This window comes from Paramisgurnus dabryanus, chromosome 22, assembly GCF_030506205.2.
Source record: "Paramisgurnus dabryanus chromosome 22, PD_genome_1.1, whole genome shotgun sequence".
Taxonomy (NCBI): domain Eukaryota; kingdom Metazoa; phylum Chordata; class Actinopteri; order Cypriniformes; family Cobitidae; genus Paramisgurnus; species Paramisgurnus dabryanus.
The window spans coordinates 28,837,172-28,863,583 of record NC_133358.1 but is presented as its reverse complement, the minus strand read 5'-3'; the positions used below and the strand labels follow the sequence as shown (position 1 = coordinate 28,863,583).

At 37.6% G+C, this 26,412-nt stretch overlaps 1 protein-coding gene across 2 annotated transcripts; it reads right to left on the bottom strand.

The window, feature by feature from the left end:
• Window positions 1-319: 319 nt before the first annotated feature.
• On the bottom strand, window positions 320-26,151 carry klhl14 (kelch-like family member 14). Of its 2 annotated transcripts, XM_065258634.2 has the most exons (10): window positions 25,102-26,151; window positions 24,938-25,007; window positions 23,466-24,369; window positions 20,125-20,246; window positions 7,643-7,732; window positions 7,129-7,207; window positions 6,733-6,923; window positions 4,431-4,589; window positions 4,092-4,249; window positions 320-1,478 (listed from the first exon to the last, which is right to left on the bottom strand). In XM_065258634.2, exons 3-10 carry the CDS (start codon window positions 24,344-24,346, stop codon window positions 1,338-1,340), a joined length of 1,821 nt encoding a protein of 606 aa, XP_065114706.1. In that variant the 5' UTR covers window positions 24,347-24,369; window positions 24,938-25,007; window positions 25,102-26,151; the 3' UTR covers window positions 320-1,337. The 2 variants fall into 2 exon arrangements, with proteins under 2 accessions (XP_065114706.1, XP_065114704.1); XM_065258632.2 differs by having other exon boundaries at window positions 24,938-26,151.
• Between the last annotated feature and the right edge of the window lie 261 nt (window positions 26,152-26,412).

Below are 26,412 nucleotides of genomic sequence, written 5' to 3'. Positions count from 1 at the left end.
GAAACTGCAATTTTAAACTGCATTAAAACTGTTACATGTTGGGGTCCCTTAAAGTCCATTAAAATATGAGAAAAATCCTGGAATGTTTTCCTCAAAAAACATAATTTCTTCTCGACTGAACAAAGAAAGACATCAACATTTTGGATGACATGGTGGTGAGTAAATTATATGGATTTTTTTAAAGAAAATTGTCTAATCCTTTAACATAAAGAAACACAGACTGTAACACTTTATCAGGCCTGTTTGATAGATAGTTATGATAGTGAACTTGTAATAATCCCAGACATCTGTTGTTCAAAAATATAAATACGTATTATTGATTCAGAAATTTTATTTTCATAGACTAAAATGTAAAGAACATAACAGGATTTGAGAATAAATCCCATGAGCACAAAAATATCCCACTGCAAGCGATTATGTACAAGAAAAAAAATCCCTTTTACTTACGAAAAGGGCCAACAAATATCAGTGCAACAAATTCAGATTCTTTTCACGCTTGGGAGAAACCAATCAGTATAATAATTAATGATTATTTAAAATGTCTGATTTTTTACAAGGCTGCCAAAATGCAAAAAAGGTTTACTAAACAAAGCAGCCATTTGCTAAAAATAGGCACTGTGAGATATGAGATTTCAACAAACAAACGTGTACCCACAGTATAGCACAATAAGCTTTCCACTTCACGCCATGCATATATACCACATGGCTAAGTAAATAATGTTGACTGATTGTTCAACCGATAAATAAAAAGTGTCTGTGTTTAACTGAAAGTTATTTTTTTAATTGACATTTATTCCCCTCTCTTCTGTACAAATAACAATGTGCGAATTAAGTATGGCCACAATATCTAACAAGCAGACATGACGTGATATATATTAAACAGCTAGTCTACAGTGTACACAGAATCGTGATTTTGCTTGTAAAAAAACATGAATCGTCCTTTGTCAACCCACTTCAGCAGTTCATTGTCTTCGATCGGCGTACATATGGAAGATCTTTTGATTTGGTCAAAGTATGCGTGCCATGTCGAGTTCAGCGAAAATATTTACGATAAAAAACGGATTGAATATGAGCAGTTGAATGTCAACACACATGAGCATCAAATACGTAAAGTTGATGATTATATCAGTTTTTTATCAACTTTTTTTTTAGGTATGAAAGAAACAAAGTGCTCTTGTCCGACCAGTAAAAAAATAATCTCTACAGCTCATCAGCTCCTTTTAAAAAGCTGCAGGCGTTCATTTAAGAGAGTCCTCTTGTTTATTTTGTTTAGCGATGGACTTTCCATCCCAACGGCGTTTTCCTCTTCTTCACTGCACTTGTCTTGCACTGTGCAGTTATTTGTTAAATGGCAAACAGGCCGGCAGTATGACTGTGGCACAGGCCGGTCCGGCTAAAGGTTCTGCCACATCCCCTTCCATTTCTGTCCATGTGCTTTTCTCCGGGCTGTAACAAATGGTGGATGACTTATAGGCTCCCTGCAAAAGAACATCAATGATGAGTTACTGTCAACGTACACGCATAAAAAAATGGACCCTAGCTATCACTGACACTGTCCTTTTTCAAGAAGTACACCTTTGCACCTAAAGAGTTAGACCTCAGAAGTACATATTGGTACCAAATGCATACATGTACCTAAATGGTAAATATATGGGGCTTTTTAAAGGATACTGCCCCAGTGACAGCTTGGGATAATTTTTTTCTGTAATTTATTCAATCATTCAGAAACTTTTGTAAGAGTGTAATGCAATATTGTTTTCTCCTAGAAGAAGTTTTCTCCCCACAAAGGGGCGCTATAGGCATATTTAAATTGTAAGGGATTATTGTTTTAAGGGACAATATGTAAGAGTTTTGCGTTAAAGGATTAGTCCATTTTCTATCATTTACTCACCACCATGTCATCCAAAATGTTGATGTCTTTCTTTGTTCAGTTGAGAAGAAATTATGTTTTTTGAGGAAAACATTCCAGGATTTTTCTCATTTTAATGGACTTTAATGGACCCCAACACTTAACAGTTTTAATGCAGTTTAAAATTGCAGTTTCAAAGGACTCTAAAAGACCTCAAACAAGGCATAAGGGTCTTATCCAGCGAAACGATTGTCATGTTCAGCAAGAAAAATTAAAATATGCACTTTTAAACCACAACTTCTCTTCTTCCTCCGGCTGTGTGACGCGCCAGCGTGACCTCACGTAATTGCGTAATGACGTCGAAAGGTCACGTGTTACATATATGAAACGCACTTTTACGTACCATTTTAATCAATAAACTGACACAAAGACATTAATTAGTATCATTCGACATACAACAACATCGGAACCGTCCTCTTTCTCCACACTTGTAAACATTGGGGCGTAGTTTCGAACACGTCCCCTGTGACCTCTTGACGTGATGACGTATTGCGTGATGTCGCGTTGGCGCTTCACACAGCCGGAGGAAGACGAGAAGTTGTGGTTTAAAAGTGCATATTTTTTATTTTTCTTGCCAAAAATGACAATCGTTTCGCTAGATAAGACCCTTATACCTCTTTGGGATCGCTTAGAGTCCTTTGAAACTGCAATTTTAAACTGCATTAAAACTGTTACGTGTTGGGGTCCATTAAAGTCCATTAAAACGAGAAAAATCCTGGAATTTTCCTCAAAAAAACAAAATTTTTTCTCTACTGAACAAGGAAAGACATCAACATTTTTTTTGATAACATGGTGGTGAGTAAATTATCTGGATTTTTTTTAGGAAAATGGACTAATCCTTTAAATTATCCAAATGAATATTAATTCATTAGCACAGCATTATATATTTTATTTTTACATGTGTACTTGCATTATCGCAAATGTCTTTAATGTTTGAATTCAGGGAATTTACAGTTTTTAACCAGTTTTACGCCCTTGTTCTTAGGGTCGCTTGTCAAAGATTTCATGTCTGTGTCAGGGGGTGTGCACACCAAAGCTTTTAAATGCATCTGAATATGCTAGGAGGATGCCGACTGCCAGCCTTTTTCAGCTGAGCGCTTGCTTGCAATGATACTTTTTCTTTGTTGTTTATCAGTCATTGAACGATGCACCGGTTCGTTGTTGTGATGTTTATCCTGCCCCTCCTCCAACTGTTGCGTTGAGCGCAGAAAAAAACGCAGAGCGGCAGCTTTCAGTGTGAAAAAAAACCACAAGCTGCTGGCTTTTTTCAAAAGTGCCGCGCTTCCATTGGAAACAATTGAAAATATACGCCGACGGCCAGTATAAAAGCTTTGGTGTACCTTATTCTCGGTTTCCGCTTTTGCTGTCATGGAAACCATAGATGTGTTTGACTTCATGTGGCACTCCACAGACCAATCAGCGTAGGACATCAAATATCGCAAAAGTGATTAGAAAATGGTACTGTTGCAGTGCTCTGTGATACTTTGATGTCATAAGGCAATCGATCTGTGCAGCGCTGTTTGCGGAAGTAGTACTTGTAGCGTTTAGCATGCCAATCTGCTGTTGCTTCTATCAAGACACCCTGTGGGTTTACATTATAATGTAATGGTTTATTTCATTATATCATCCATGTACATGATTTGTGTGTCGGATCAATTTTTATTAACATTAAAGGTGAAGACTACAACGCCCATCGTTCCACGCGCTTTCACGGCGTCATCAAGCTGCGCCGTTGTTGTTGATTAGTGACCTCTAGTGGCGAAAATTACACAATGTGCCTTTAAAGGTGCATTGTGTAACTTTTAAAAGGATCTCCTAACAGAAATGGAATATAATATACATAACTATATTATTAGTGGTGTATAAAGAACTTACTAAATAAATTTTATTGTTTTTATTACCTAAGAATGAGCCGTTTTTATCTACATACACCGCGGGTCTCCTTACATGAAGTTTCTACAGTAGCCCTAAACGGACAAACTTTCTACAGAACGCGTTTCGTCCCTACGTTGTCTCAGAAGACGACATGTTTGTCCTGTGGTGCCTATCATATGTGTTTTGAAATGGAGGGGTGAGCTGTTGGTTGCAATTCGCAATCTGACCACTAGATGATAGAAAATACTAGTTTCAGTCCTTACAAAACGAAGGTAAATGGGTGTGTTTAAGAGTAAGTGATGTTTACCATGCTCCAGCTGTAGCCACCAACTAAGTAAATACTATCATCAAGAACGGCACATCCAGGGCCGCTTCGTCCCTCCAGGATCGGCGTTTGCAGAATATCCCACTGGTCTGCTTTGGGGTCGTAGCATTCAACCAGCATTACATCCAGATGAGAAAAACCTGCACACAGAACATCAGCATTAATAGACATACGTGCCACAATGTCATTAGAAAATAGCGTTTTTCTCTTAATGAGGACTGCGATTTTATCAGCCATCTTGGGATTTAATTCTGAAGTGAATTAATGTATTAAATATCCAATAATTGTAGTATTGATTAGTGTTGTCTGGTTGATGATTACCTTTTAAGTGATTGCCGCCAATAGCATACAGGCGATCGTTCATAACTGCGAGAGCGTGTATGGCTCGCTTAGTGTTCATGTCTTGTTTCCGAGCCCAGACGTCCATAACGGGGTCGTAGCAGTAAAGCCAAGACACGTATTCTCCGTTGTGAACTCCACCTGAGTCAAAACATTTACAATGTACATTTCAATATGAGGAAAGGTAGAGTTTTTTAATGTAGATAGCTGATTGCTAAAGTCAATTAAATCTAAAACTTTTAAAGCAATATTATTCCAGGTTGAAGTTGTTCTAAGCTGTATATTTTTAATAGCTTGCATAAAATGACGCTACTGTCGGACAGATGTCGCCTAATATCACACCTGTCTCTGTGATGGCTCTAGGCTTTGTGAACAGCAGGAAGACTGTTGTGTTTTTTAATCCAAACGGTAAAGGAGCCAATCAGAAACGCTCTTTGCATGTTTGTCTGGACTCTACAAGACTACAAGCACCGCCCATTACAAGATAAGTCCACTAGCCAATCACAGACAAGCATGCAAAATTGTTAAATGTTTGTATTGTTTTTATGGCAGGTTTAATACGGCATTTGATTTTTACTGCAAAGAAATTAAATGAGACATTTCACAAGACTTTTTAAAATGTAAAATAAATCTTTGGTACATATGTGAAGTATAAGCTTAAATATAGATATAATACCATATAGATCATTTATTATAACATGTTAAAAGGAGAAACCACCGTTTTTGAGTGTGTCCTTTAAAATGCAAATGAGCTGATCTCTGCACTAAATGTCAGTGTCGTGGTTGGATAGTGCAGATTAAGGGGCTCTATTATCCCCTTCTGACATCACAAGGGGAGCCAAACTTCAATGACCTATTTATTCACATGCTTGCAGAGAATGGTTTACCAAAACTAAGTTACTGGGTTGATCTTTTTCACATTTTCTAGGTTGATAGAAGCTCCGGGGACCCAATTATAGCACTTAAACATGGAAAAAGTCAGATTTTCATGACATGTCCCCTTTAAAGTAATATTAACTTTCTGATTCAAAAGCTGACATATACAGTATAGCACGTCTGTGAATGCTAACATCGGATTGGCTGATGTCTTTGGAGGGCATCTGGTCAAAGTTAGCAAACTGACAGGAAAACAGCTACAGCACTTTATAAGTTTAGCTCTACAACACTACTATACAGAATAATAATTTAATAATTCCTCAATATGTAAACACACAAAAATGTGGACCGAAATTCACTGAAACCCTATTGGGGAATATGTGATATGTTGCCATCTACACTTCCATTGTAACTTCACAAATAACACTTTTATCATTTTAAGTAGGCACGACAAATACGAGTAAATATGTGGACTTGAAATATTAATTATATTGATAGATTTTATTAGCTCATTTGTTACAAATGAATAACTTCCTTAAGGAAAAAAGTTTTTAATCCAAAACAAAAAAATTTAAATGAGACAAACGTACAGTTTGGTTTAATCGTGTAATTAAAATCCCATATATCTAATTAATTATGCATAAATGGCAACTGTCAAGATGACTCGACAGTACCCAGATGAAGCCATGTATGTTACAATTTCAGGCGCAATCTTAGGTTTTCTGGGAATATCAAACCTCGGAATGTCATCACTGACCAATCAGAAGCAATCATTCCAGAGCACTGTGTAATAATTATGTTTATACATGCTGTGATTAAATTACCGTCTAATTTAAACTTGTATTAAAGGGGCATTATCATGAAAATCTGACTTTTTTCATGTTTAAGTGCTATAATTGGGTCCCCAGTGCTTCCATCAACCTAGAAAATGTAAGAACTAACCAGTAATTTCTAAAACCATTCTCTGCAAGCATGTGAAAAAAAAGGGGTCATTGAAATTTGGCTCCCCTTGTGATGTCAGAAGGGGATAATTCCGCCCCTTAATCTGCACTATCCAACCACGGCACTGCCATTTAGTGCAGCGATCTAAAAACGGCACATTTTTGCTCACACCAATAAAGTGACTATTTTAACATGCTATATTAAATAATTTTTTATGATATTTTAAGCTAGAACTTCACATACGTACTTTGGGGACACCAAAGATTTATTTGACATCTTAAAAAAGTCTTATGAAATGTCCCCTTTAAATCTGCAATATTTTAAGATGTGCTCTGCTAAGATCTGCTGTTAATAAGAGCACATCTTTATTCTTCTACTTCTAGGCTTCATGACTTGAATGTCATCTGTTAGTAGAGTTTCAGACACATTGAATAATACACTGTTTGGATGAGGTTTATTGTCAAACCTGAGATGTATATTTTCCCATTGTGCACGGCCCCTGCGTGTGCAGCCAACGGCTGGGGAAGAGACGAAACGTAATTCCATTCGTTTGTCTCAAGGTTATAGGCTTCAACGCTAGACAGATAACCTGTCTCGTTCCTTCCCCCAACAACATACAAGTGCTTATCCAGGCAGCAAGCGAAGAAACTCGCTCTCCTGAAACAAAGACATGATGGAAAGATCTCTTAAAATCCGTCATCGCCGAGACTGTTTACAGCAAACATGCCCGTAGCAGCCAAGAGAAGAAATTCATCACGAAGGCTTAAGAAATAATTATAGTCATATTTCCAGCTCGTATTATGAAGAGCTCTCATTATTTTAGGAATCATAAGTCATTTTCAGAAAACAAAATGCTTCATACCTTTCCTGCATGGGAGGCAGCTGAATCCAGCTATTGAATCTTGGGTCGTATCGACTTACGAAGTTAGTGCTGTGCTTGCCTGCAAATATTAAAACTATTAGTATCAAATTATTAAGCATTTCTACGTCTAGGATAACTATAGACCTGATATAGTCCGGCTATGAGTAACCCACTTGTAGCCAAAATAAACTTGAATTGGGTTACCAAAATAACTTGTGAGATGTATAATATCCCATCGTGTAAGGCGCAAAGCCAACAATGATTTACAAGAAGTTTGGTTTCATTAATTTATTTTCATTTGGGCCATAGTAAGACGTCTTTTACATTTTCACCAACATTTTGCCTTGTTTTAGCGTAGACGGCGAGTTTAGACGGCGATTAGGCGTCTTATAAACGCAAAATTACTTGATGGGATACATTGGGTGACTATATAAAAAAAGTTAAAGCTATTGTGCAACATATCTTTAAATTCTGCACATGATAATAAATAGATATAGATATAAAAATATTTTACCATTAGGGTTCCACTGGTCCTCTCCACCCATTAACAGCAGAAAGTTTTCCACTTCAACCACACAGTGATGGGCACTGTTATATGGCATTACTACAACACAAAGATTAAACAACAAATCAGTCTGATACTCCGGTAACATTCACATTAACATGAACGAAATTTTCAATCTGAGCCATAATGAACCAGTAATTTGCTTTTTCAGCAGCCATCAGATTCAGGTGGTACATCCCTTTTTGTGTCTGTAACGGTACATTCACACGGGGCGTAAGCGTTAACACTTCCCATTCACTTTTACGGCGCATTCACACGGGGCGTAAGCGTTGACGCTTCCCATTCACTTTTAATGGGTGACGTCAAGCGAACTGAATTGTGGATCCGTCGGCACCGCGTCAGTGCCATTGCTCGCGGCAGAAGTTGAACATTTCTCAACTTTTCAATCGGCAATGCGAGCGTCGGCCAATCAGATTGCCTTAAGCAAATAACCTAGTCAGAGCCAGCCAATTACGTTTATGGAAGACCTGAGCATGTGCTGCGGCCCCTGTGATTGGCTGTTGGCCACGCTTCAGACAAGCCTTCCGTTAAGCGTTAACGCTTACGCCCCGTGTGAATGCGCCGTTAATGGGAGACGTTATGCGTTGGAGAACTGAATTGTGGATCCGTCGGCGCCGCGTCAGTGCCGTTGGTCGCGGCAGGAGTTAAACATTTCTCAACTTTTCAAGCGGCGATGCGTGCGTCAGCCAATCAAATTGCCTTATGCAAATAACTTGGGCAGAGCCAGCCAATTACGTTTATGGAAGACCGGAGCTTGTGTTGCGGCCACTATGATTGGCCGTTGTCCACGCTTCAGACAAGCCTTCCGTCAAGCGTTAACGCTTACGCCCCGTGTGAATGTACCGTAAGCTGCAATTCAACGACTGGCCACTAGAGGCTGGCTCCAAAAGGGAGTCAATACCATAACCCCCCCATGTTATATTTGTAAGCAAGGTAAGGTACGAGAGGCTGTGCTGTATCGTGAATAAGTAACGGCTGAAGTTGCAACCCCTTCAGCTCTTACTTATTCATGATACAGCACTTGCCTCGAGTACCTTACTGCTTTTTTAAAACGGTTACCACTAGGGATGCACCGATACCACTTTTTTGGAATACGAGTCCGAGTACTTGCATTTCAGTATTTGCCTGATACCGAGTACTCTGCCTCTTTGGACAACACGAGGCATTAACCCCTTACATGCCGCTCAAACATAGACATTTCTCAGACCGTGGTATCGATCCCTGGTATCGGGGGACTTTTAACGAGTACTTTAGAAAATGTGGTATCGAGGCCGATACCCAATACCAGTATCGGTATCGGTGCATCCCTAGTTACCACACAATATTAAAGTAAAAAAAATTAGTGCAACTTTCATGAAGTTAAATCAATAAAAAGCATTCCTTCCGCTAGAAAAAATAGTCCCTGACCATGAACAAAAATGTGTTCCAATGTGTAATATGCATGAAAGCTCAAATAAAAACAACAAACCGATACTGTGGTTGCTAAGGGTGTTGCTAAGGGCGCAGTGATAAACAGAACCATTGGGTGAAGCGGTCATAGCCGTGTTTTATCGTGAATAAAGCACACCTGTTGACCAATCAGAATCAAGGATTGGAACTATATTATAGCAGAAAAAAAATGTTTACATCCTGGTACAAAAAGTGTTTATGGTCTATATAAAAAATGGGGTGAATTTTTGTAACTCATCAGTTTACATTATGTTAACTCTTTCCCCGCCAGCATTTTTTTAAAAGTTACCAGCCAGCGCCATCATTTTTTATGATTTTCACAAAAGTTTAATGCCTTCCAGAAAATGTTCTTCTTTAACTCTTCTTTAACTCTTATCTTGTCAATTATAAGAAAACATAAAAAAAGGTGTTCCTGATGAGTTTTTAATGTTAATTTGTAATACCATGATTATCCACTAGATGGTGCACTTACCCAATTTATAAAAAACTGAAGCAAAAAAATTATTTACTAACTCTGTGTAGGTTTTTTATAATCGTTCTAAATTTGATCTCTAACATAAATCTTCCACAAAAATGCTATTATTTGAGCTTTTTTTAAGAATAATACCCATATTTAGGAGTTTATAAGCAGATAAAAATATAGATAGGAAGGAATTTTTTTCCTGGTTTGTTTGTTGTTTGTTTGAAAGCAGAAGGTCTGTTCTTTCATTTGATATATTTGTATGTTTATATATTTGTAGAAAAAAAATTCCTGGAGGGCATTTTGTGAAACTTTGTGAAAATCACAAAAAATGCTGGCAAGCAACTTTTCAAAACAAATGCTGGCGGGGAATGAGTTAAATATATAAACATGCAATATGTCATATTAAGAACCAGACCCTCTGCTTTCAAAAGAAAAAAAGTGTTTCATCCTATCTTTTTTTCTTTATATCACCTCTCATATATGGGTAGGTTTCTTCAAAAATAAAAAAATTGAGCACAAAGCTAAAAAAAATGCATTTTTATAAAAGATTTTTATTAGAGATCAGATTTAGAATGATTATCATACACAGTTTTAACTGTTTTTGGCCTTAGTGGATGCTTCTGTGTTTTATAAGTTGTGTAAGAGCGCCACCTTGTGGATAATAGCAACAATATGGCTTGCTGTAAAAACCCGTCATTGGCAGGGAAGCATTTTCTCTTAATTGACGAGATAACTTGCAATGGCAGGGAAAGAGTTAAGCCTTAAAGTACTGCACAATTAAAGATCCACAATTATGGATTGCCGCCGCTGTCACTTCCGTCGAGCTAAGCGGTTGTGGTTTCAGCAAACAGGCACCTCAGCTCCACCCACGTTCCGCCTCTTTGCCCATTTTTGGTTATTCTGGAGTGACGCGTGTTACTGTGCAGCCAAAAATGCTCTTCAGATACATACTGTACAGGTGACAACACGGACACTACGTCCATGTTTTATACAATCGTGCAGGGACACATTTGATTTGTTAGGTTATTGGGGAAATAATGCAGTCACATTTGACATTTTATTAAATTTATGAAAAAGTGCATTCAGTCCATACATTTTTTATCAATATGCATCTTCCCTGAAAGCGAACCCATGACGTTTGTGCTGCTAAGTGCTAACGCAATGCCCCATACAGTATATACAGAGTCTCGGGTGCAGATGTGTGACAGAAGCCTGATGTTCAATCTGTATTCTTTCCCATCTCTGTCTCCTCTTATTCGTCACCTACTGCAAAAGTGACCCCCAGTTGAAATAGAGAGAAATGGTCGTAGGGTGACAGTCATAATGAACACGATCATGTTCACTCCATAAATCTCCGTCCCGTGCCCGTGCAGCGTAAATCAGTCGTACGCTAAGAGCCACCTGTCTGCCTCCATCATTCATTTCCACTGTCACATCACCGCTGCCTGATGGATCACAGTTGCTGTAAAATTAGACAGCCTTGAATCTTGCTTTTTTCCAATTGGCCTCTTCTACCGCAGTGTAAGTCGCACTGAATGAAGCCGGACTGCACGGCTCTTTCTCACGGGGGCAGGTGATACCTCCTGACACGAAACTGTGATCCATCTGACACTGAATTGATGCCGTGCAGGGTCTGTTGACATTTACAGCTGCAGACAGACGCAGCGTGACTCGATAAGATGATTCAAATGATCAAGAGGTCACAGTCCGGCCCTTCTTATTGATCTTACGGTCTGATCTACACAATTGAACATCTAGATGAATCAAGAAAACATATCGCTAAACTGACTGAACCTGAAACCTGCCGACTCTATAGAGACAAATGATATTGACTTTTAGCCTAAATGCAGAGGTCTCCAGACATTCAGCATTATAAAGTCCTGTATCACACGCCACAGCAGATTTCTTTGTTATTCAATATAATAAAACTGAAAGTCATCTCCGGGATAAACAAAGTTTTGATGTTGACAATATATTACAAATAATTCAACCCCCTAAAGAAAGTCAGGAGAAATTTTACACTGTTTATGTTAAAGAAGCATACTGATGAGCTTGAAAAATATGCTTTGTTTTTCCCTTTCTTTCTTTCTTTCTTTCTTTCTTTCTTACTTTCTTTTTTGTCCTTGCTACCTTCCTTCCTTCTTTCTTTCTTTCTTAATTTCTTTATTCGATCAATCTTTCATCCTTTCCATCTATCTTTCCTTTTTTCATTTTGCTTTCTTCCTAACTTCATCTTTTCTACCTTTCTTCCCTCTTTTTTCTTCCATCCATCTTCTTTCTTTCTTTCCTTCCTTCCTTCATTCTTTCTTTCTTCATTCCCTTTTTTTCTTTTCCTTACATCTTCCTTCTTTATTCCTTGCTTCATTCCTTTATTTTTCCTTCCTTCCTTCTTTCCTTCCTAACTTCCTTCTTTCTTTTTCATTTCTTCATTCCATCCATCTTTCCTACTTTCTTTTTGCTTTCTTACTTCCTTCCTTCATCTTTTTTTACCTTCCTTTCCTCTTTTTTATTCCATCCATCTCCTTTCTTTTTTCTTTCTTTCCTTCCTTCCTTCCTTCCTTCTTTCTGCATTCCCTCTTTTTTCTCCTTCCATCTTCTTTCATTCGTCCTTGCTTCATTCCTTTATTTTTCCTTCCTTCCTTCTTTACTTCCTTCCTTCCTTCTTTCTTTTTTATTTCTTCATTCCATCCATATTTCCTACTTTCTTTTTGCTTTCTTACTTCCTTCCTTCATCTTTTTTACCTTCCTTTCCTCTTTTTTATTCCATCCATCTCCTTTCTTTTTGCTTTCTTTCTGCATTCCCTCTTTTTTCTTCTCCTTCCATCTTCTTTCTTTCGTCCTTGCTCCATTCCTTTATTTTTCCTTCCTTCCTTCCTTCTTTATGTATTTTTTCATTCCATCCATCTTTCCTTCTTTCTTATTGCTTTCTTACTTCATCTTTTCTACCTTCCTTCCTTTATTCATTCTTTCTGCATTCCCTATTTTTTCTTACCTTCCATCTTCTTTCTTTCTTTCTTTCTTTCTTTCCTTCCTTCCTTCCTTCTTTCTGCATTCCCTATTTTTTCTCCTTCCATCTTCTTTCATTCGTCCTTGCTTCATTCCTTTATTTTTCCTTCCTTCTTTCCTTCCTTCCTTCCTTCCTTCTTTCTATTTTATTTCTTCATTCCATCAATCTTACTTTCTTTTTGCTTTCTTACTTCCTTCTTTCATCTTTCTTACCTTCCTTTCCTCTTTTGTATTCCATCCATCTCCTTTCTTTTTTTTTCTTTCTTTCCTTCCTTCCTTCTTTCTGCATTCCCTCTTTTTTTCTTCTCCTTCCATCTTCTTTCTTTCGTCCTTGCTTCATTCCTTTATTTTTCCTTCCTTCCTTCCTTCTTTATGTATTTTTTCATTCCATCCATCTTTCCTTCTTTATTTTTGCTTTCTTACTTCATCTTTACCTTCCTTCCTTTATTCATTCTTTCTGCATTCCCTATTTTTTCTTACCTTCCATCTTGTTTCTTTCTTTCTTTCTTCCTTCCTTCCATCCTTCCTTCTTTCTTTCTTCATTTTATCAATCTTTCATCCTTTTCAGCCATCTTTCCTTCTTTCTTTTTGCTTTCTTACTTCCTTCCTTCATCTTTTCTACCTTCCTTCCCTCTTTTTTCTTCCATCCATCTTCTTTCTTCCTTTTTCCTTTCTTTATTCATTCTTTTTGCATTCCCTCTTTTTTCTAACCTTCCATCTTCTTTCTTTCTTTCTTCCTCCTTTATTTCTTTCTTCATTCCATCAATCTTTCATCCTTTTCAGCCATCTTTCTTTCTTTCTTTTTGCTTTCTTACTTCCTTCCTTCATCTTTTCTACCTTCCTTCCCCTTTTTTTTCTTCCATCCATCTTCTTTCTTCCTTTTCCTTCCTTTATTCATTCTTTTTGCATTCCCTCTTTTTTCTAACCTTCCAACTTCTTTCTTTCTTTTTCCTACTTTATTTCTTTCTTCATTCCATCAATCTTTCATCCTTTTCAGCCATCTTTCCTTTTTTCTTTTTGCTTTCTTACTTACTTTCCTTCATCTTTTCTACCTTCCTTCTCTCCTTCCCCTTTTTTTTTTCTTCCATCCATCTTCTTTATAACTTTCTTTTTTCATTCCTTCCTTCATTCATTCTTTCTGCATTCCCTCTTTTTCCCCCTTCCATTTTCTTTTTTCTTCATTGCTTCCTTCCTTTATTTTTTCTTTCTTCCTTACTTCTTTCTTTCTTTCTTTCTTTCTTTCTTTATTTATTTATTTGTTCAATCAATCTTTCATTCTTTCTTTTTGCTTTCTTACTTCCTTCATTTTTTTCCTTCTTTCAATCTTTCATTTTTTCTTTCATTCATCTTCTTCATTTCATTCTTTCCTTTTTGCTTTTCCTTTCTTCATTCCTTCCTTTATTTTTTCTTCCTTCCTTTCTTCTTTCTTTTTGCTTTCTAACTTCCTTCCTTCATGATTTCTACCTTCCTTCTTCCCTCTTTTTTTCACCCATCTTCTTCTTTCTTTTTACTTTCTTACTTCCTTAATTCATTCTTTCTGACTTCCCGGTTTCCCTTTCACATTCCCTCTTTCTTTTTGCCTTCCTTGCTTCCTTAATTTTTTCTTCCTTTCTTTCTTTCTTTCTTCCTTCATTTTTTCTTCTTTCCTTCATTCTTTCTTTCTTCCCTTATTCATTCATTTTCTCTCTCTCTCCTTCTCTCTCTTTCTTTCTTTTATTGATTTATTCATTCATTGTGACATTCACAAATTGACAACTGACATAATCAAAAAATTAAACACCAATTTTTTTTTATTTTGACTATTAAAAGGTTATTTAAACATCATTGTAGTACGTATAAGCTATTGTGTTAGAGACTTTATTCTGGAATGCAGTAAATTGTCATAAGAGTAACTTTTTTCAATTAAAAAGATTTAAACATCATCCGAAAGTTAGATAAACAAGCTTTTCATTGATTTATGGTTTGTTAGGGTAAGACACAACTATTTAAAAATTTGGAATCTGAGGGTGTAAAAAAATCAAAATGGTAAGAAAATCCCCTTTTAAAGTCATTAATAAACATTTAATAAACATTTTTACAATAAAACATTTTTATATATTTATGGTAGGAAATTTATGAAATATCTTCGTGGAACATGATCTTTACTCGATATCCTAAAGATTTTTGACATAAAAAATCAATAATTTTGACCCATGCAATGTATTGTTGGCTATTGTTACAAATATACCCTGTCCAGGGGTCACAAATGTCATGAGAAATTTCACAATAAATGAAATATTTCTTTTTGATTATGGTATAAAAAAGTGACCTGGTTAATATATTCATTGTATATAAAACAACTGACTGTAACCAAACACCTACAATATTATTTACTCAGTATATAGTTAACTCTAACTATTTAAACCTCTGCTTTATTTTATTTCTAAAGCCCATTGCACGTTGGGTCCACTGGGTGGCAGTCACTGCATGTTGCAGAAAAGCAGAGAAGCAAAGAGACGCAGTCATGAGAACCGTCCTAAATAGTGCTGATGAAGGTTTTAATCAGTCGCCGTTCCCCCCCTTTTGGGTCTCGGCTCATTGCAAAGTTATGATTGAATGTTAATAACCTGCACACCCCAAACGACATCAAGGGGGTGCTGGTGTGTTGAGAGGATGATTTCGCAGTTTGGTCTCTTCGCCTGGCCATGGGCCATTTGATACTCGACGTCTGAGGCAGAAATAAAGGACATTACACTATGACCTTATGAGTGTAAGTTATATAGATCCAGATGTAATTCATTAATGAATGTTATGCGTGCTGCCAAAGTCATGCATGCAGGTATTTGGAGTGTGAGGTTTCTCTGTAGGTCTTGTTCCTCAGGGATTCAGTCATCGGATGGCTGAACTCATTTTTTAAGCCATAAAACAAAAAGACTGCATGCTGGTTAATGTCTTCAGTTTTGTCTGGAAAAGCAACAGAAACTACGCAATTGTTTTGATTATATCGCTGTGGCTTAGCTTCTACCTGAGCTAAATAGGCTTAAAACTGTATTTTCATAAATTTCGCACTGGCTATGTTTTGCAAGCGCCTGGTGCTTGTCATACATGACACAGAATCATAGTCAAGAAATAATTGATCCTGAACTACCTGTACAAGTTTATTAATACTTTAGGATACTGTTTTAGCCTACACTCTGAGAAAAAATGGTTCAGATATGTACCCCAGCTGTCACTGGGGCTGTACCCTTTAAAAACTTGCACATAAAGAGATAATATTACTATCTCAAATAGGGATGCTTAACGATTAATCGTGATTAATCGTTAGCAGAATAAAAGTTTTTGTTTACATCATATATGTGTGTGAACTGCGTATAATAACTTTGTATAAATAAATGTACACACATGCATGTATATGTTTTAGAAATGTTTACATGTGTATATACATTTGTATATTTATGTATAATTTATATTATATATAAATATAAATACTTAATATATACATTTTTTTTTCTTAAAATTATACATGAATGTGTTCATATTTATATAGATACATATTTATTATATACAGTTTACACACATATGTGATGTAAACAAAAACTTTTATTCTGCTAACGATTAATCGCGATTAATTGTTTAGCATCCCTAGTACTGCCCCAGTAATAGCTGGGGGAACATATACTGCAAACAGCCAGTCGAAATAATCACATGTGAAATTTGCTTTTTTACTTATTTGTTTTACAAACTAACAATTTATTTTAGGGAGAATATGCATACCAGCCAAACCAGAAACAATTAAATAAACCAATAAGAATTTCTCCAATAAGACCACTAAGATTTTCTCTAATGTGTCTCTAATAGGTTGATTTTTCCTGTTGAACTGGACACCTTCAGTTTCAGATCTTACCAATACTTTAAACTTTGCTCAGATTTGTCAAGTTACCAATGTCTGGTATCAGAACTTTTTTGCATGTCCAGTATGAATTATACTTAGGGAATCTATCCCAATAGGAAATATTTTTTATATGTGACCCTAGACCAGTGTTTCTCAACTCCGTTCCTGGAGGACCACAGCTCTGCACATTTTGTATGTCTCTTTTATCTGCCGGCCTCAGTTCAGTTCACGGAGATCTCTGCTAATGAGCTGATGATTTGAATCAGGTGTGTTAAATAAGGGAGACATACAAAATGTGCAGAGCAGTGGGCCTCCAGGAATAACGTTGAGAACCACTGCCCTAGACCACAAAACCAGTCATATTTGTATCAGTAGCCATTGTTTGTAGGGCTGCAAAACGATTAATCGTGACTAATTGTTTGTAGTAGGGATGCTTAACGATTAATCACGATTAATCGTTAGCAGAATAAAAGTTTTTGTTTAGATCATATATGTGTGTGAACTGTGTATAATAACTTTGTATAAATAAATGTACACACATGCATATATATGTTTTAGAAATGTTTACATGTGTATATACATTTGTATATTTATGCATAATTTATATTATATATAAATATAAATACGTAATATACATTTTTTCTTCTTAAAATTATACATGAATGTGTTCATATTTATATATATATATATACATATTTATTATACACAGTTTACACATATATGTGATGTAAACAAAAACTTTTATTCTGCTAACGATTAATCGCGATTAATTGTTTAGCATTCCTGGTTTGTAGAATAAAAGTTTATGTTTACGTCATATATGTGTGTGTATTGTGTATAATAACTATGTATATATAAATACACACACATGCATGTATAATTTTAAGAAAAAGCTATTTATATTTTAAGTATTTATAATTATATACAATATAAATTATAAATATAACAATGTATATACACAGGTAAATAAAAAATAAAATTTAAAATAAATAAAATTTAAAGGCGATTTTCTAAATATTTTTATTTTTTGCACCCTCGGATTCCAGATTTCAGATGATGTATAAATCTCAATTTCAAAAAAGTGACCCTTATGACTTAATGTTTTTTGGGGGGTTCGATGACTTCTTTTTTCGAGGGCGCTCGATGCGAAGTTCGTCACAACATGTATGTAGTCCGTCATGTGTGTGGTTCGAAATTTCTAAATATGTGTTCTGCTCTTCGAGTTATCCTATGTGCATCACGTGTTTTGTCAAAATAAGTGCCCGCTGCAGACGCATCTAAAGGGTTTATTATAAAAGAAACGCTAGCGTTTGCCAGATACTCGCATAATCTCATTGATCAATCAGAGTTTACTGTTAAGGGAGTGTCTTCCGTGTATTTTGTGAACGCGAGCGTCTCTTTTATCATAAACCGTTTTGACGCGTGTGCAGCAGGCACTTATTTTGACAAAACACACGATGCACATGGTTTACACAACAAACACATATTTTGAAAACATGAGCAACACACATGACACTGCGAACACATATTTTGAATTTGCGCCCCTCGGATAAGTAGTCATGAGATTTGTTTCTCCTCAACAATATTGGATATGGATATTATTAATGAAGAGCTAAAAGAGATCTGGCTCATGTCCTTCCTTCCATATTTCTGACCAACTGTAGGATCTTAAACATTTTCATCAAATTCTTCCAAATCCCAACTATCTAAATTATAATGAACGATCTACAATCTTACTTTATCTTTAAGAGTTACATTTTATTTATTTATGTATTGCCAAACAACATAGTTGTCGTAAATTCGCTTGATTCATCCACAATAATAACACACATCAAATATGAAGTATCCCATCAGTCACAATAAGACGACCTATATACTAGGGGTGTAACGGTACGCAAAAATCACGGTTCGGTGCGAACCCCGGTTTTGAAGCCACGGTTCGGTTCATTTTCGGTACAGTAAGGGAAAAATGCAAACATTAAACTGCAGGTTGTTTATTACTATAAACTTTTTTTTACAATTTGATTACACTTTTTTTAAACAGTTTTTATTAAAATATAACACATAAAATATATATAAAATGAAAAAATAATAAATAAAATACTACTGCAAAGTTCTTTTTTACATTATTTTATAACAGAAGGTAACTCTTTTCTTAACCTTCTCTTAAACTTTTTCTACTAAAACCTTGAACTAACAAATTCAATTCCTGAATACATTAATGAACTATTAGCCTACATTTTTGTCACCAAAAATTTTCTGTTTTGATTTATTTTGGATTGTTTAACTCACAGTATTGAATTGGCTATGTACCATCTCTGTATAAAAAATAATATTACTGCTCTATGTGTAACTGCATAGCAAGCAACATGATGATATACTTATTATACACTCATTTTGAGATTAGTGAGCTGCATACATAGCCATCTTTGATCTTTTGCACGTTTATCCTAATCTTTGCTTGTGTCGTCAATGTAAGCTGCCTGTGACTTTACTAATGAAGCCCTCCGTAGCTGAGTAAGCCCAGGTTACAGCTCTTCTCTGTCCCGACCAGCTGATCGCATTGTGACAATGATATGATTGACGTGATGTGCAGATGAAAAATCTGATCATGCATTCCTTATTCTTGCTGTCACAGAAAGCGCGTCTCATGAATGCGTAGCAACGAAAGACGTGCATCCTCTCACGCACTTTTGAAAGAACAAAGCAGCGCGTTGACACGCGTTTAACATGCGCTTTTAGATATGACACGTAAACGTTTACATCAATAATCAAACAGATATACAACTAAGTAAATAAAAATCTTTCTGTGGGCCGAATTATGTTATATGTTTGACAGAAGACTTGCGCTGAACGCGGAGACTTCCGCCACTTAATATGTTCGTGCGGAAACGCACGTATTATGTTCCGCACAGGCGCACACAAAATGCATTTGGCCTTTCGGTGCACGTGTGCACCGTGCCGAAAGCCCTGAACCGAAACGGTCCGGTTCGAATACACGTACCGTTACACCCCTACTATATACAGATGCATATGTACAAGTAAGAGCATGAACCATCATACGATAAGTACTGTTCACAAAACTTAAATAGGTTTATTCGGTTAATTTCATGAACGGTTTGTGTTTAATGCCTTACTGAGATTACTTTAACAAGCATTATGCCAAGATGCAAACTTTCGACAAATATTGAGACACACTGTTACATTGTGAGTTTTCAGATTATGATGTCACTCATTTCATTTGAACACCATAAAACAATTAAAAAATTTCTGATTCGAATTCGAAAACACAACCCCTGCAGGTTCCTTCCCCGCTGTTCGTAAAGACAAATGCAACCCTACAACGTTTTGCCCTAATAAAGCAGTTCAATAAGAATACGTGTCATCGTCTGATGATGAATCTTCACAAGATCATTAGATTAAAATTAATCTTGCCGGCACGCTCGTGCAAAAAGACAGGGGGAGAAACAGAAGCGAATCCAGGCGTTACAGCTCCACAATGGTGTGAAGGCAGTCACGCTCTGATTAAAAAGTTACATTAAAAGTGATAGTGATACATCATTACCTCTCTGCGTCTCGGCACAAGCCGGCACAGGGAGGGTTCGTTCTGCGGAAGAGAAGGGAAAAGAGCAAAGCACTCACTTGTAAGGATCTTCCATGTCTTCTTTTCGTCGTCGTAGTATTGAACCAGATTACTGGGGAGGCGGTCGGGGCCTGGTGGCAGGCCCCCGACCAACAGGAGCATCCGTTTGTTTGAGCGAATCCTGCGTTACACAAAAAAACCTTCGTTAGCCAGTCATCTTATGAGATGCTGTTAGTGCATAGTGGTGGGTACATATCGAATGATATGGTAAAACCTGTTAAACGCAGAGAGAGAAAGCGAGACCCACGCAAACATAACAGGTGTATATTTTAGGTGAATCTGGGGACAATCACTGAATTTAAAAAGCAAATTGTGACGCTGTGTGCTATATGGGACAGTATTTTGTCGATTTTATTTTTTAATCAATTCTATCTTTCTCCCAAATTTCTTGGCAAATCTATGTTAAAGAGATAGCTCACAAAAAAATTAACATTTTTCATCATTTACTTGTTCCAAACCTGTATAAAGTATATCAAAGTACCTGTATAAAAAATCAAACAGATCTGGGGCACCATTCACTTCCATAGTATTATTTTTCCTACTGTAGAAGTCAATGGTGCCCCAGATCATTCTTCTGAATATTTTCCAATACAAAGAATTTAAACAAGTTTGAAGTAAATGATAACAGAATTTTAATTTTTCGGTGAACTATCTCTTTAAGAACAAGATTTTTACGAATCAGATTTTTAGCTTAATCCGGCAGCTCTGTATACTAGAGAGTTACAGCCGGTGTATGGTTCAATTTTTAGTAGTACGTTCAATTAATTCCCAAGTAAGTTCAAGTAATAACTCCCACCCTTTGTATAGTGAATTTTAGCATATTTTATCTAAACAGAGGTTTATAGATCCACAATCCAGAAGAAAGCAGTATAAAAATTGCATTGTTACAGCAGCCATTACTCAATTGAATAAGACATTTATTCAAGTCCATTTTCTTAAAAAAATCCAGATAATTTACTTAACACCATGTCATCCAAAATGTTGATGTCTTTCTTTGTTCAGTCGAGAAGAAATTATGTTTTTTGAGGGAAACATTCCAGGATTTTTCTCATTTTAATGGACTTTAATGGACCCCAACACTTAACAGTTTTAATGCAGTTTAAAATTTCAGTTTCAAAGGACTCTAAACAATCTCAAACAAGGCATAAGGGTCTTATCTAGCGAAACAATTGTCATTTTTGGCAAGAAAAATAAAAGATATGCACTTTTAAACCACAACTTCTCTTCTTCCTCCGGCTGTGTGACGTGCCAGCGCGACCTCACGTAATTGCGTAATGACGTAGAAAGGTCACGTGTTACATGAAACGCACATTTGCAGAACATTTTAAACAATAAACTGACACAAAGACATAAATTAGTATCATTCCACATACAACAACAACGTCAGAACGGTCCTCTTTCTCCACACTTGTAAACACTGGGGCGTAGTTTCGCATACGTCATCCGTGACCTCTTGACGAGAAGTTGTGGTTTAAAAATGCATATTTTAATTTTTATTGCCAAAAATGACAATCGTTTCGCTAGATAAGACCCTTATGCATTGTTTGAGATCATTTAGAGTCCTTTGAAACTGCAATTTGAAACTGCATTAAAACTGTTAAGTGTTGGGGTCCATTAAGGTCCATTAAAATGAGAGAAATCCTGCAATGTTTTCCTCAAAAAACATAATTTCTTCTCGGTTGAACAAAGAAAGACATCAACATTTTGGATGACATGGTGGTGAGTAAATTATCTGGATTTTTTTTAAAGAAAATTGACTAATCCTTTAAGTAATTGGAGTCAGAGCTTGGGTACCATAACACATCTATAGGTTGGTGTCTGCTCTGCTTGTTCGCTGCAATCAAATTGACTTAAGGGTAAAGTAATAAAGTAAACTAAACTGAATAATGTTGGCCACCAGCAGAATAAAGAGAAGTTACTTTAAATTTGCTTTATTTTGATTGTTGTTAAAGCAATTATTCCCACTGTGATGATGATCCTACTGTATCTCTAATGCAGAATGTTACAATTAAGAAGACTAAGTGATCTCTTATTAATCTAATAAAACACTCTCAATTGAGCTACAACAAACTTAAATTAGGTTTGTGACACATACAGTTACCGTAAACGTATGCTAAAATATATCTTGCATCATTTGATCACATTTGTTAGTGCAACATTAATGTCGTTGGTGATGTGCTCTTACACAAACTGTTATGCCTGGAGTATTGACGAAATCAGCAGCCGCTTTGATTGTGATTCAGACCGTGTTAAGATCCAAACTGATCTTATCCTATTGGTCAAGACCGTACATGTGACTACTGTCAACAGTGAAATCACCTGCATTCATTTTTAGCCACTGCAAAAGATTCAATCAAGCAAATGAGTTTAATATAAGTAAGTTCAGTTTAAAGACCCTGAGCAATTTAATTCTCATATTAAACAACTGCTTTAAAAGCCTGACAACATTCATTGAGTGCGAGTGTTCAATATTTACGATCCCCTCGGCTCTATAGGATTAAGTGTGGGGAATAAATGGGTCTCTTTCAACAACACCAGTCGAGAGCAATGAAACTACACAATCTTCAGCATTAGCTGTACATCCATATGCAATTGTCTATTTGGATTCATTCAGCGTTCATTAAAATTCATGAATCAAATCATATTAATGTTGGACAGCTGATGTGACGAGTGATGATCAAATAATACCAGTATCAGCTACACGAATCATGTTAGCAAATACGTATTTATGTACTCATTAGTGTGCCTCAAACCTTTCGCAAGATGACTTCCTAAAGATCATCATTTCCATTTCACAATAAAAAAATACTTGATTCCGGTTTATTCCACGCTCACCTATTCCTGCTAATTATCCCATCTGCAGACTGCAGTATGCAAGCCTGCAACAATGCTGAAATTAATCAACCTTGAAACGGCACTATGAGGAATAGTGAAAGAATCTCAGATAAAGCAAAGCATGGAAACTACATTTGATCAGATCAAATGCAAAATGGTGTGTTCAATATCCAGTACCCAGGTAAATATTGCATATGTGACAGTTTACAAATAGTGCAATCTATATACAGTGTATATATAATGACATCTGTCAGTAATATGATCACGTGCAAAGTGTTGTATACAGGTGTGAGATTCAATATTTACATGCTTGTGTCAACACAAGCTAAAAGAGAAAAACAAAACCATTATAACTTTTCTTTTTTTATATAAGTATCATCTTTCTCCCAAATCTTTATTTTATAATCTAAAGTGATCTAAAGTTTTCAAGTGTGCAAACATAATGTAAATATGTTTGAAATGCAAAGACTACTTCGTACAAGACTTAGTTTTATGTGTTCTTTACCTGCTGGCTGTAGTTTGTCTGCAGTGCTGTCTGAAGGGCATCAGGTGGTAGTTCATGGCATCCAACAGCAGTTTCTGGCACACCGGGTCAGTCCTCATAAAGTCCACGGACTGCACCCTCTCCACCAGCTCCGGGGCAGGAATGAGGGCGAAACGCAGGCGCTTCATCAGGTCAGGAGCGTAGTGCATCCTGGTCTCCCTGTCGTGCTCCAACCACAAGACGGACATCTGAAAAAGAGCCAGCTCTGACTCCACGGGCGGAGGCAGGGCGTCCAGCATGGCGCACATCTCCTCGAAGTTGAGGAGGAGCACGTCCTCCACCAGGTACTTGTTGGCGAGCTTCTTGGTCTCGTCCAAGCCGTGGAGGGCTGCGATCTTGCAGATCTGCTTGTAGTTCTGCACGGAGATCTGGTCGTTGAGGAACTGCACGCTGAGCTTGGTGATCTGCGGGATGTTGAGGATCTTGCTGACGGAGAGCACCTCCTCCACCGTGTCCAGGGACAGGGTCACGTTGGCGGTGTAGAGGTACTCCAGCACCAGCCGGAGACCGATGGACGAGCAGCCCTGCAGCACCAGGTTGTTGATGGCAGAGCGCGGGCTGGGCAGGAGCTTGTCGTCCGGCGAGGAGGACGGCGTGCCACTGCTGCCTTGGTCCTTGCTCGCCAGCCCGTCCTCTCTGTTGAGCATGTGCGTGGAGAACAGAGACCTGAAATACTGGGAGCAGGACGCCAGCACGGCTTTGTGGCAGTGGAACTGCTGTCCCTGTGCGGTGAGAGTCACATCGCAGAAGAGCTGCTTTCTCCACAGCAGGTTGAGACCGTGCAGCAGAGTGTCGCTGTGGGTCGGATCAAACGTGGAGGTTCGGTCACCCGATCTGGACATGACTCCGGGGCTGCGCACACCTCCTGCGAGCAAACAATGCCATTGGTACACTACACTGCATTTCTCTCCATTCGCGTGCGGATTAAGTTTGCATGCGCGGTGCAAGCATATGCATACGTCTCCGAGCCTTTCATTTACGCGTGCATTCAAACCGAACGGACGCTGCGCATTGAAACCCAGCTACCGCAGAGTTAAGTTTAAAAAGCAAACCTCGTCATATATATGCTATAAACTTGCCCTGTCTGTATACGAGCTAAACCGTTATGTGGGCGCACAAACACACGCACCCCCCTCCCTCCTTCCTTTAGCAGCACAGATAAATGCATGTACACATATTCTCCCGATATGCGATACAAAAGCAATTAGTTTGTCTCCCGCAACCAACATCATCATCACTGTAGATGTGCGATTGCGCATCGGTTTTGTCGAAGAAACGCGCTGCCGCTATCCAACGAGACGCGCGTTATATCGCGCTATTTGTGCGCAAACGCGAGGAGAAACGGCATGCAACTTTCGGCCGGTGCCACATACATTGGCGCACCGTGCGCAACCGTGCCAAATGTGTTATAGCAGGCATCCACAAAAACTTACCCGAGTTAAAAGTGAAGCTTCAAGTCCTTCGCTGCACTTTCTTTGTCCGTTCTGTCTTCTTTTCGAAAGTCTGTGATGGACGGATCAGAATAAAGATAATTGATATCCACTCATCCGAAGCTTAGTATTTGTTCCTCTGATCATTTGCGTTTGCCCAAAATTACCCGAAAGAACTGTGTGTGAGTGCGAGAGGAGCCGTGTGCTTTCTGCAAGAGAAGAAGAAGAAGAAGAAATATACGTGTGACAAATTATGCTACCAAGAAACAACACATCATTATCCTTGGGCCTGGGGCTCAGTGAGTCGTAACGAGAGTAATAGGAAATCCACGGTCGGGGAGAGAAACGGACGCGCATGGCCGGTGGAGAGAGACCGCGCAGGGGTATGGATGCTGGAGAGACTCGCAAAATTATGGCTCAAGGCTATTGTAAAAACTGTCGAGCGTAAATGACTGCGATTTCAAACATCTATGGAAAAAGGAAGAGGGGAGAAAAGGCGAGTCTTTGCTCTCTTTCTCTCTGCGTTATGGAGAGAAGCGTCAAGTTTTAGTGCGCATTGCTAATTAGTCAATTTCTCTGTTCCTTCACAGCCCGACGCCTCTGCCGCTGAGCTGAAACTGCTAATTTCTGGGACCAGCCTTTTTTTTTGGGCTCTGAACGGGGGATGGATGAATGGCTTGTCTCGCACAAATGACAAAAAGCCCCCCTCTGCCTTAATCTCCATCGCCAAAATAACCCCATCTTTTTCTTCTTTTGCTCAGTCCTTCAAAAGAAGCAGGGGACTTTATGCAAACTTGTATTATGGTCTTGAGTGATCAATGCAGACGAATGTCTTCAAATGCACATCATCCTGTTGGTGATTTGTGATTTTATTAATCTGCTTTTTTGGGCTTGCCACGATTATCAAAATCACTGATGCCATTTATTAGATGCACTTTAATGAACAGTGACCACGCCAGCGGATGTCTTTTCACAAAAATAATTATATTTCAAATATGCGGGCACCATACTTTTTCATCTGCACTCAATTTCGCTTAAACATCATGGCAACTATGTACATACATACCTGAAAGTCTCTTGCAGATGGATGAAAATGTATTTCATGTATGTAGACATTAAGACAAGTGCTAAGTATTTGCATCTAAAGGTGCAGATATTATGCACTTAATAAAGGTGACTCCCAAATCCTCCGCTAATAAAGTGAGATGCACATTATGTATCATGAAGATGTATGCGTGCGGCCTTGATGAAGAACATCTCGAAATGTGTATGTTTTCTCGTGCATCTCACGGTGCAGATAACTCATAAAGCAGTTGGCTCCTATGAGGGATTTATCACATCATGTGATGCATTCATTGGCAACGTTGCTTTTGCATTGCTTGCCTGGTGGCCAAAACATACATTTCTGCTTCGCTTTAGTGCCAGTCTTCTGTTTCTGTCATGTGATATTGCAAAAAAAACGTGACTTAAAACCCTTT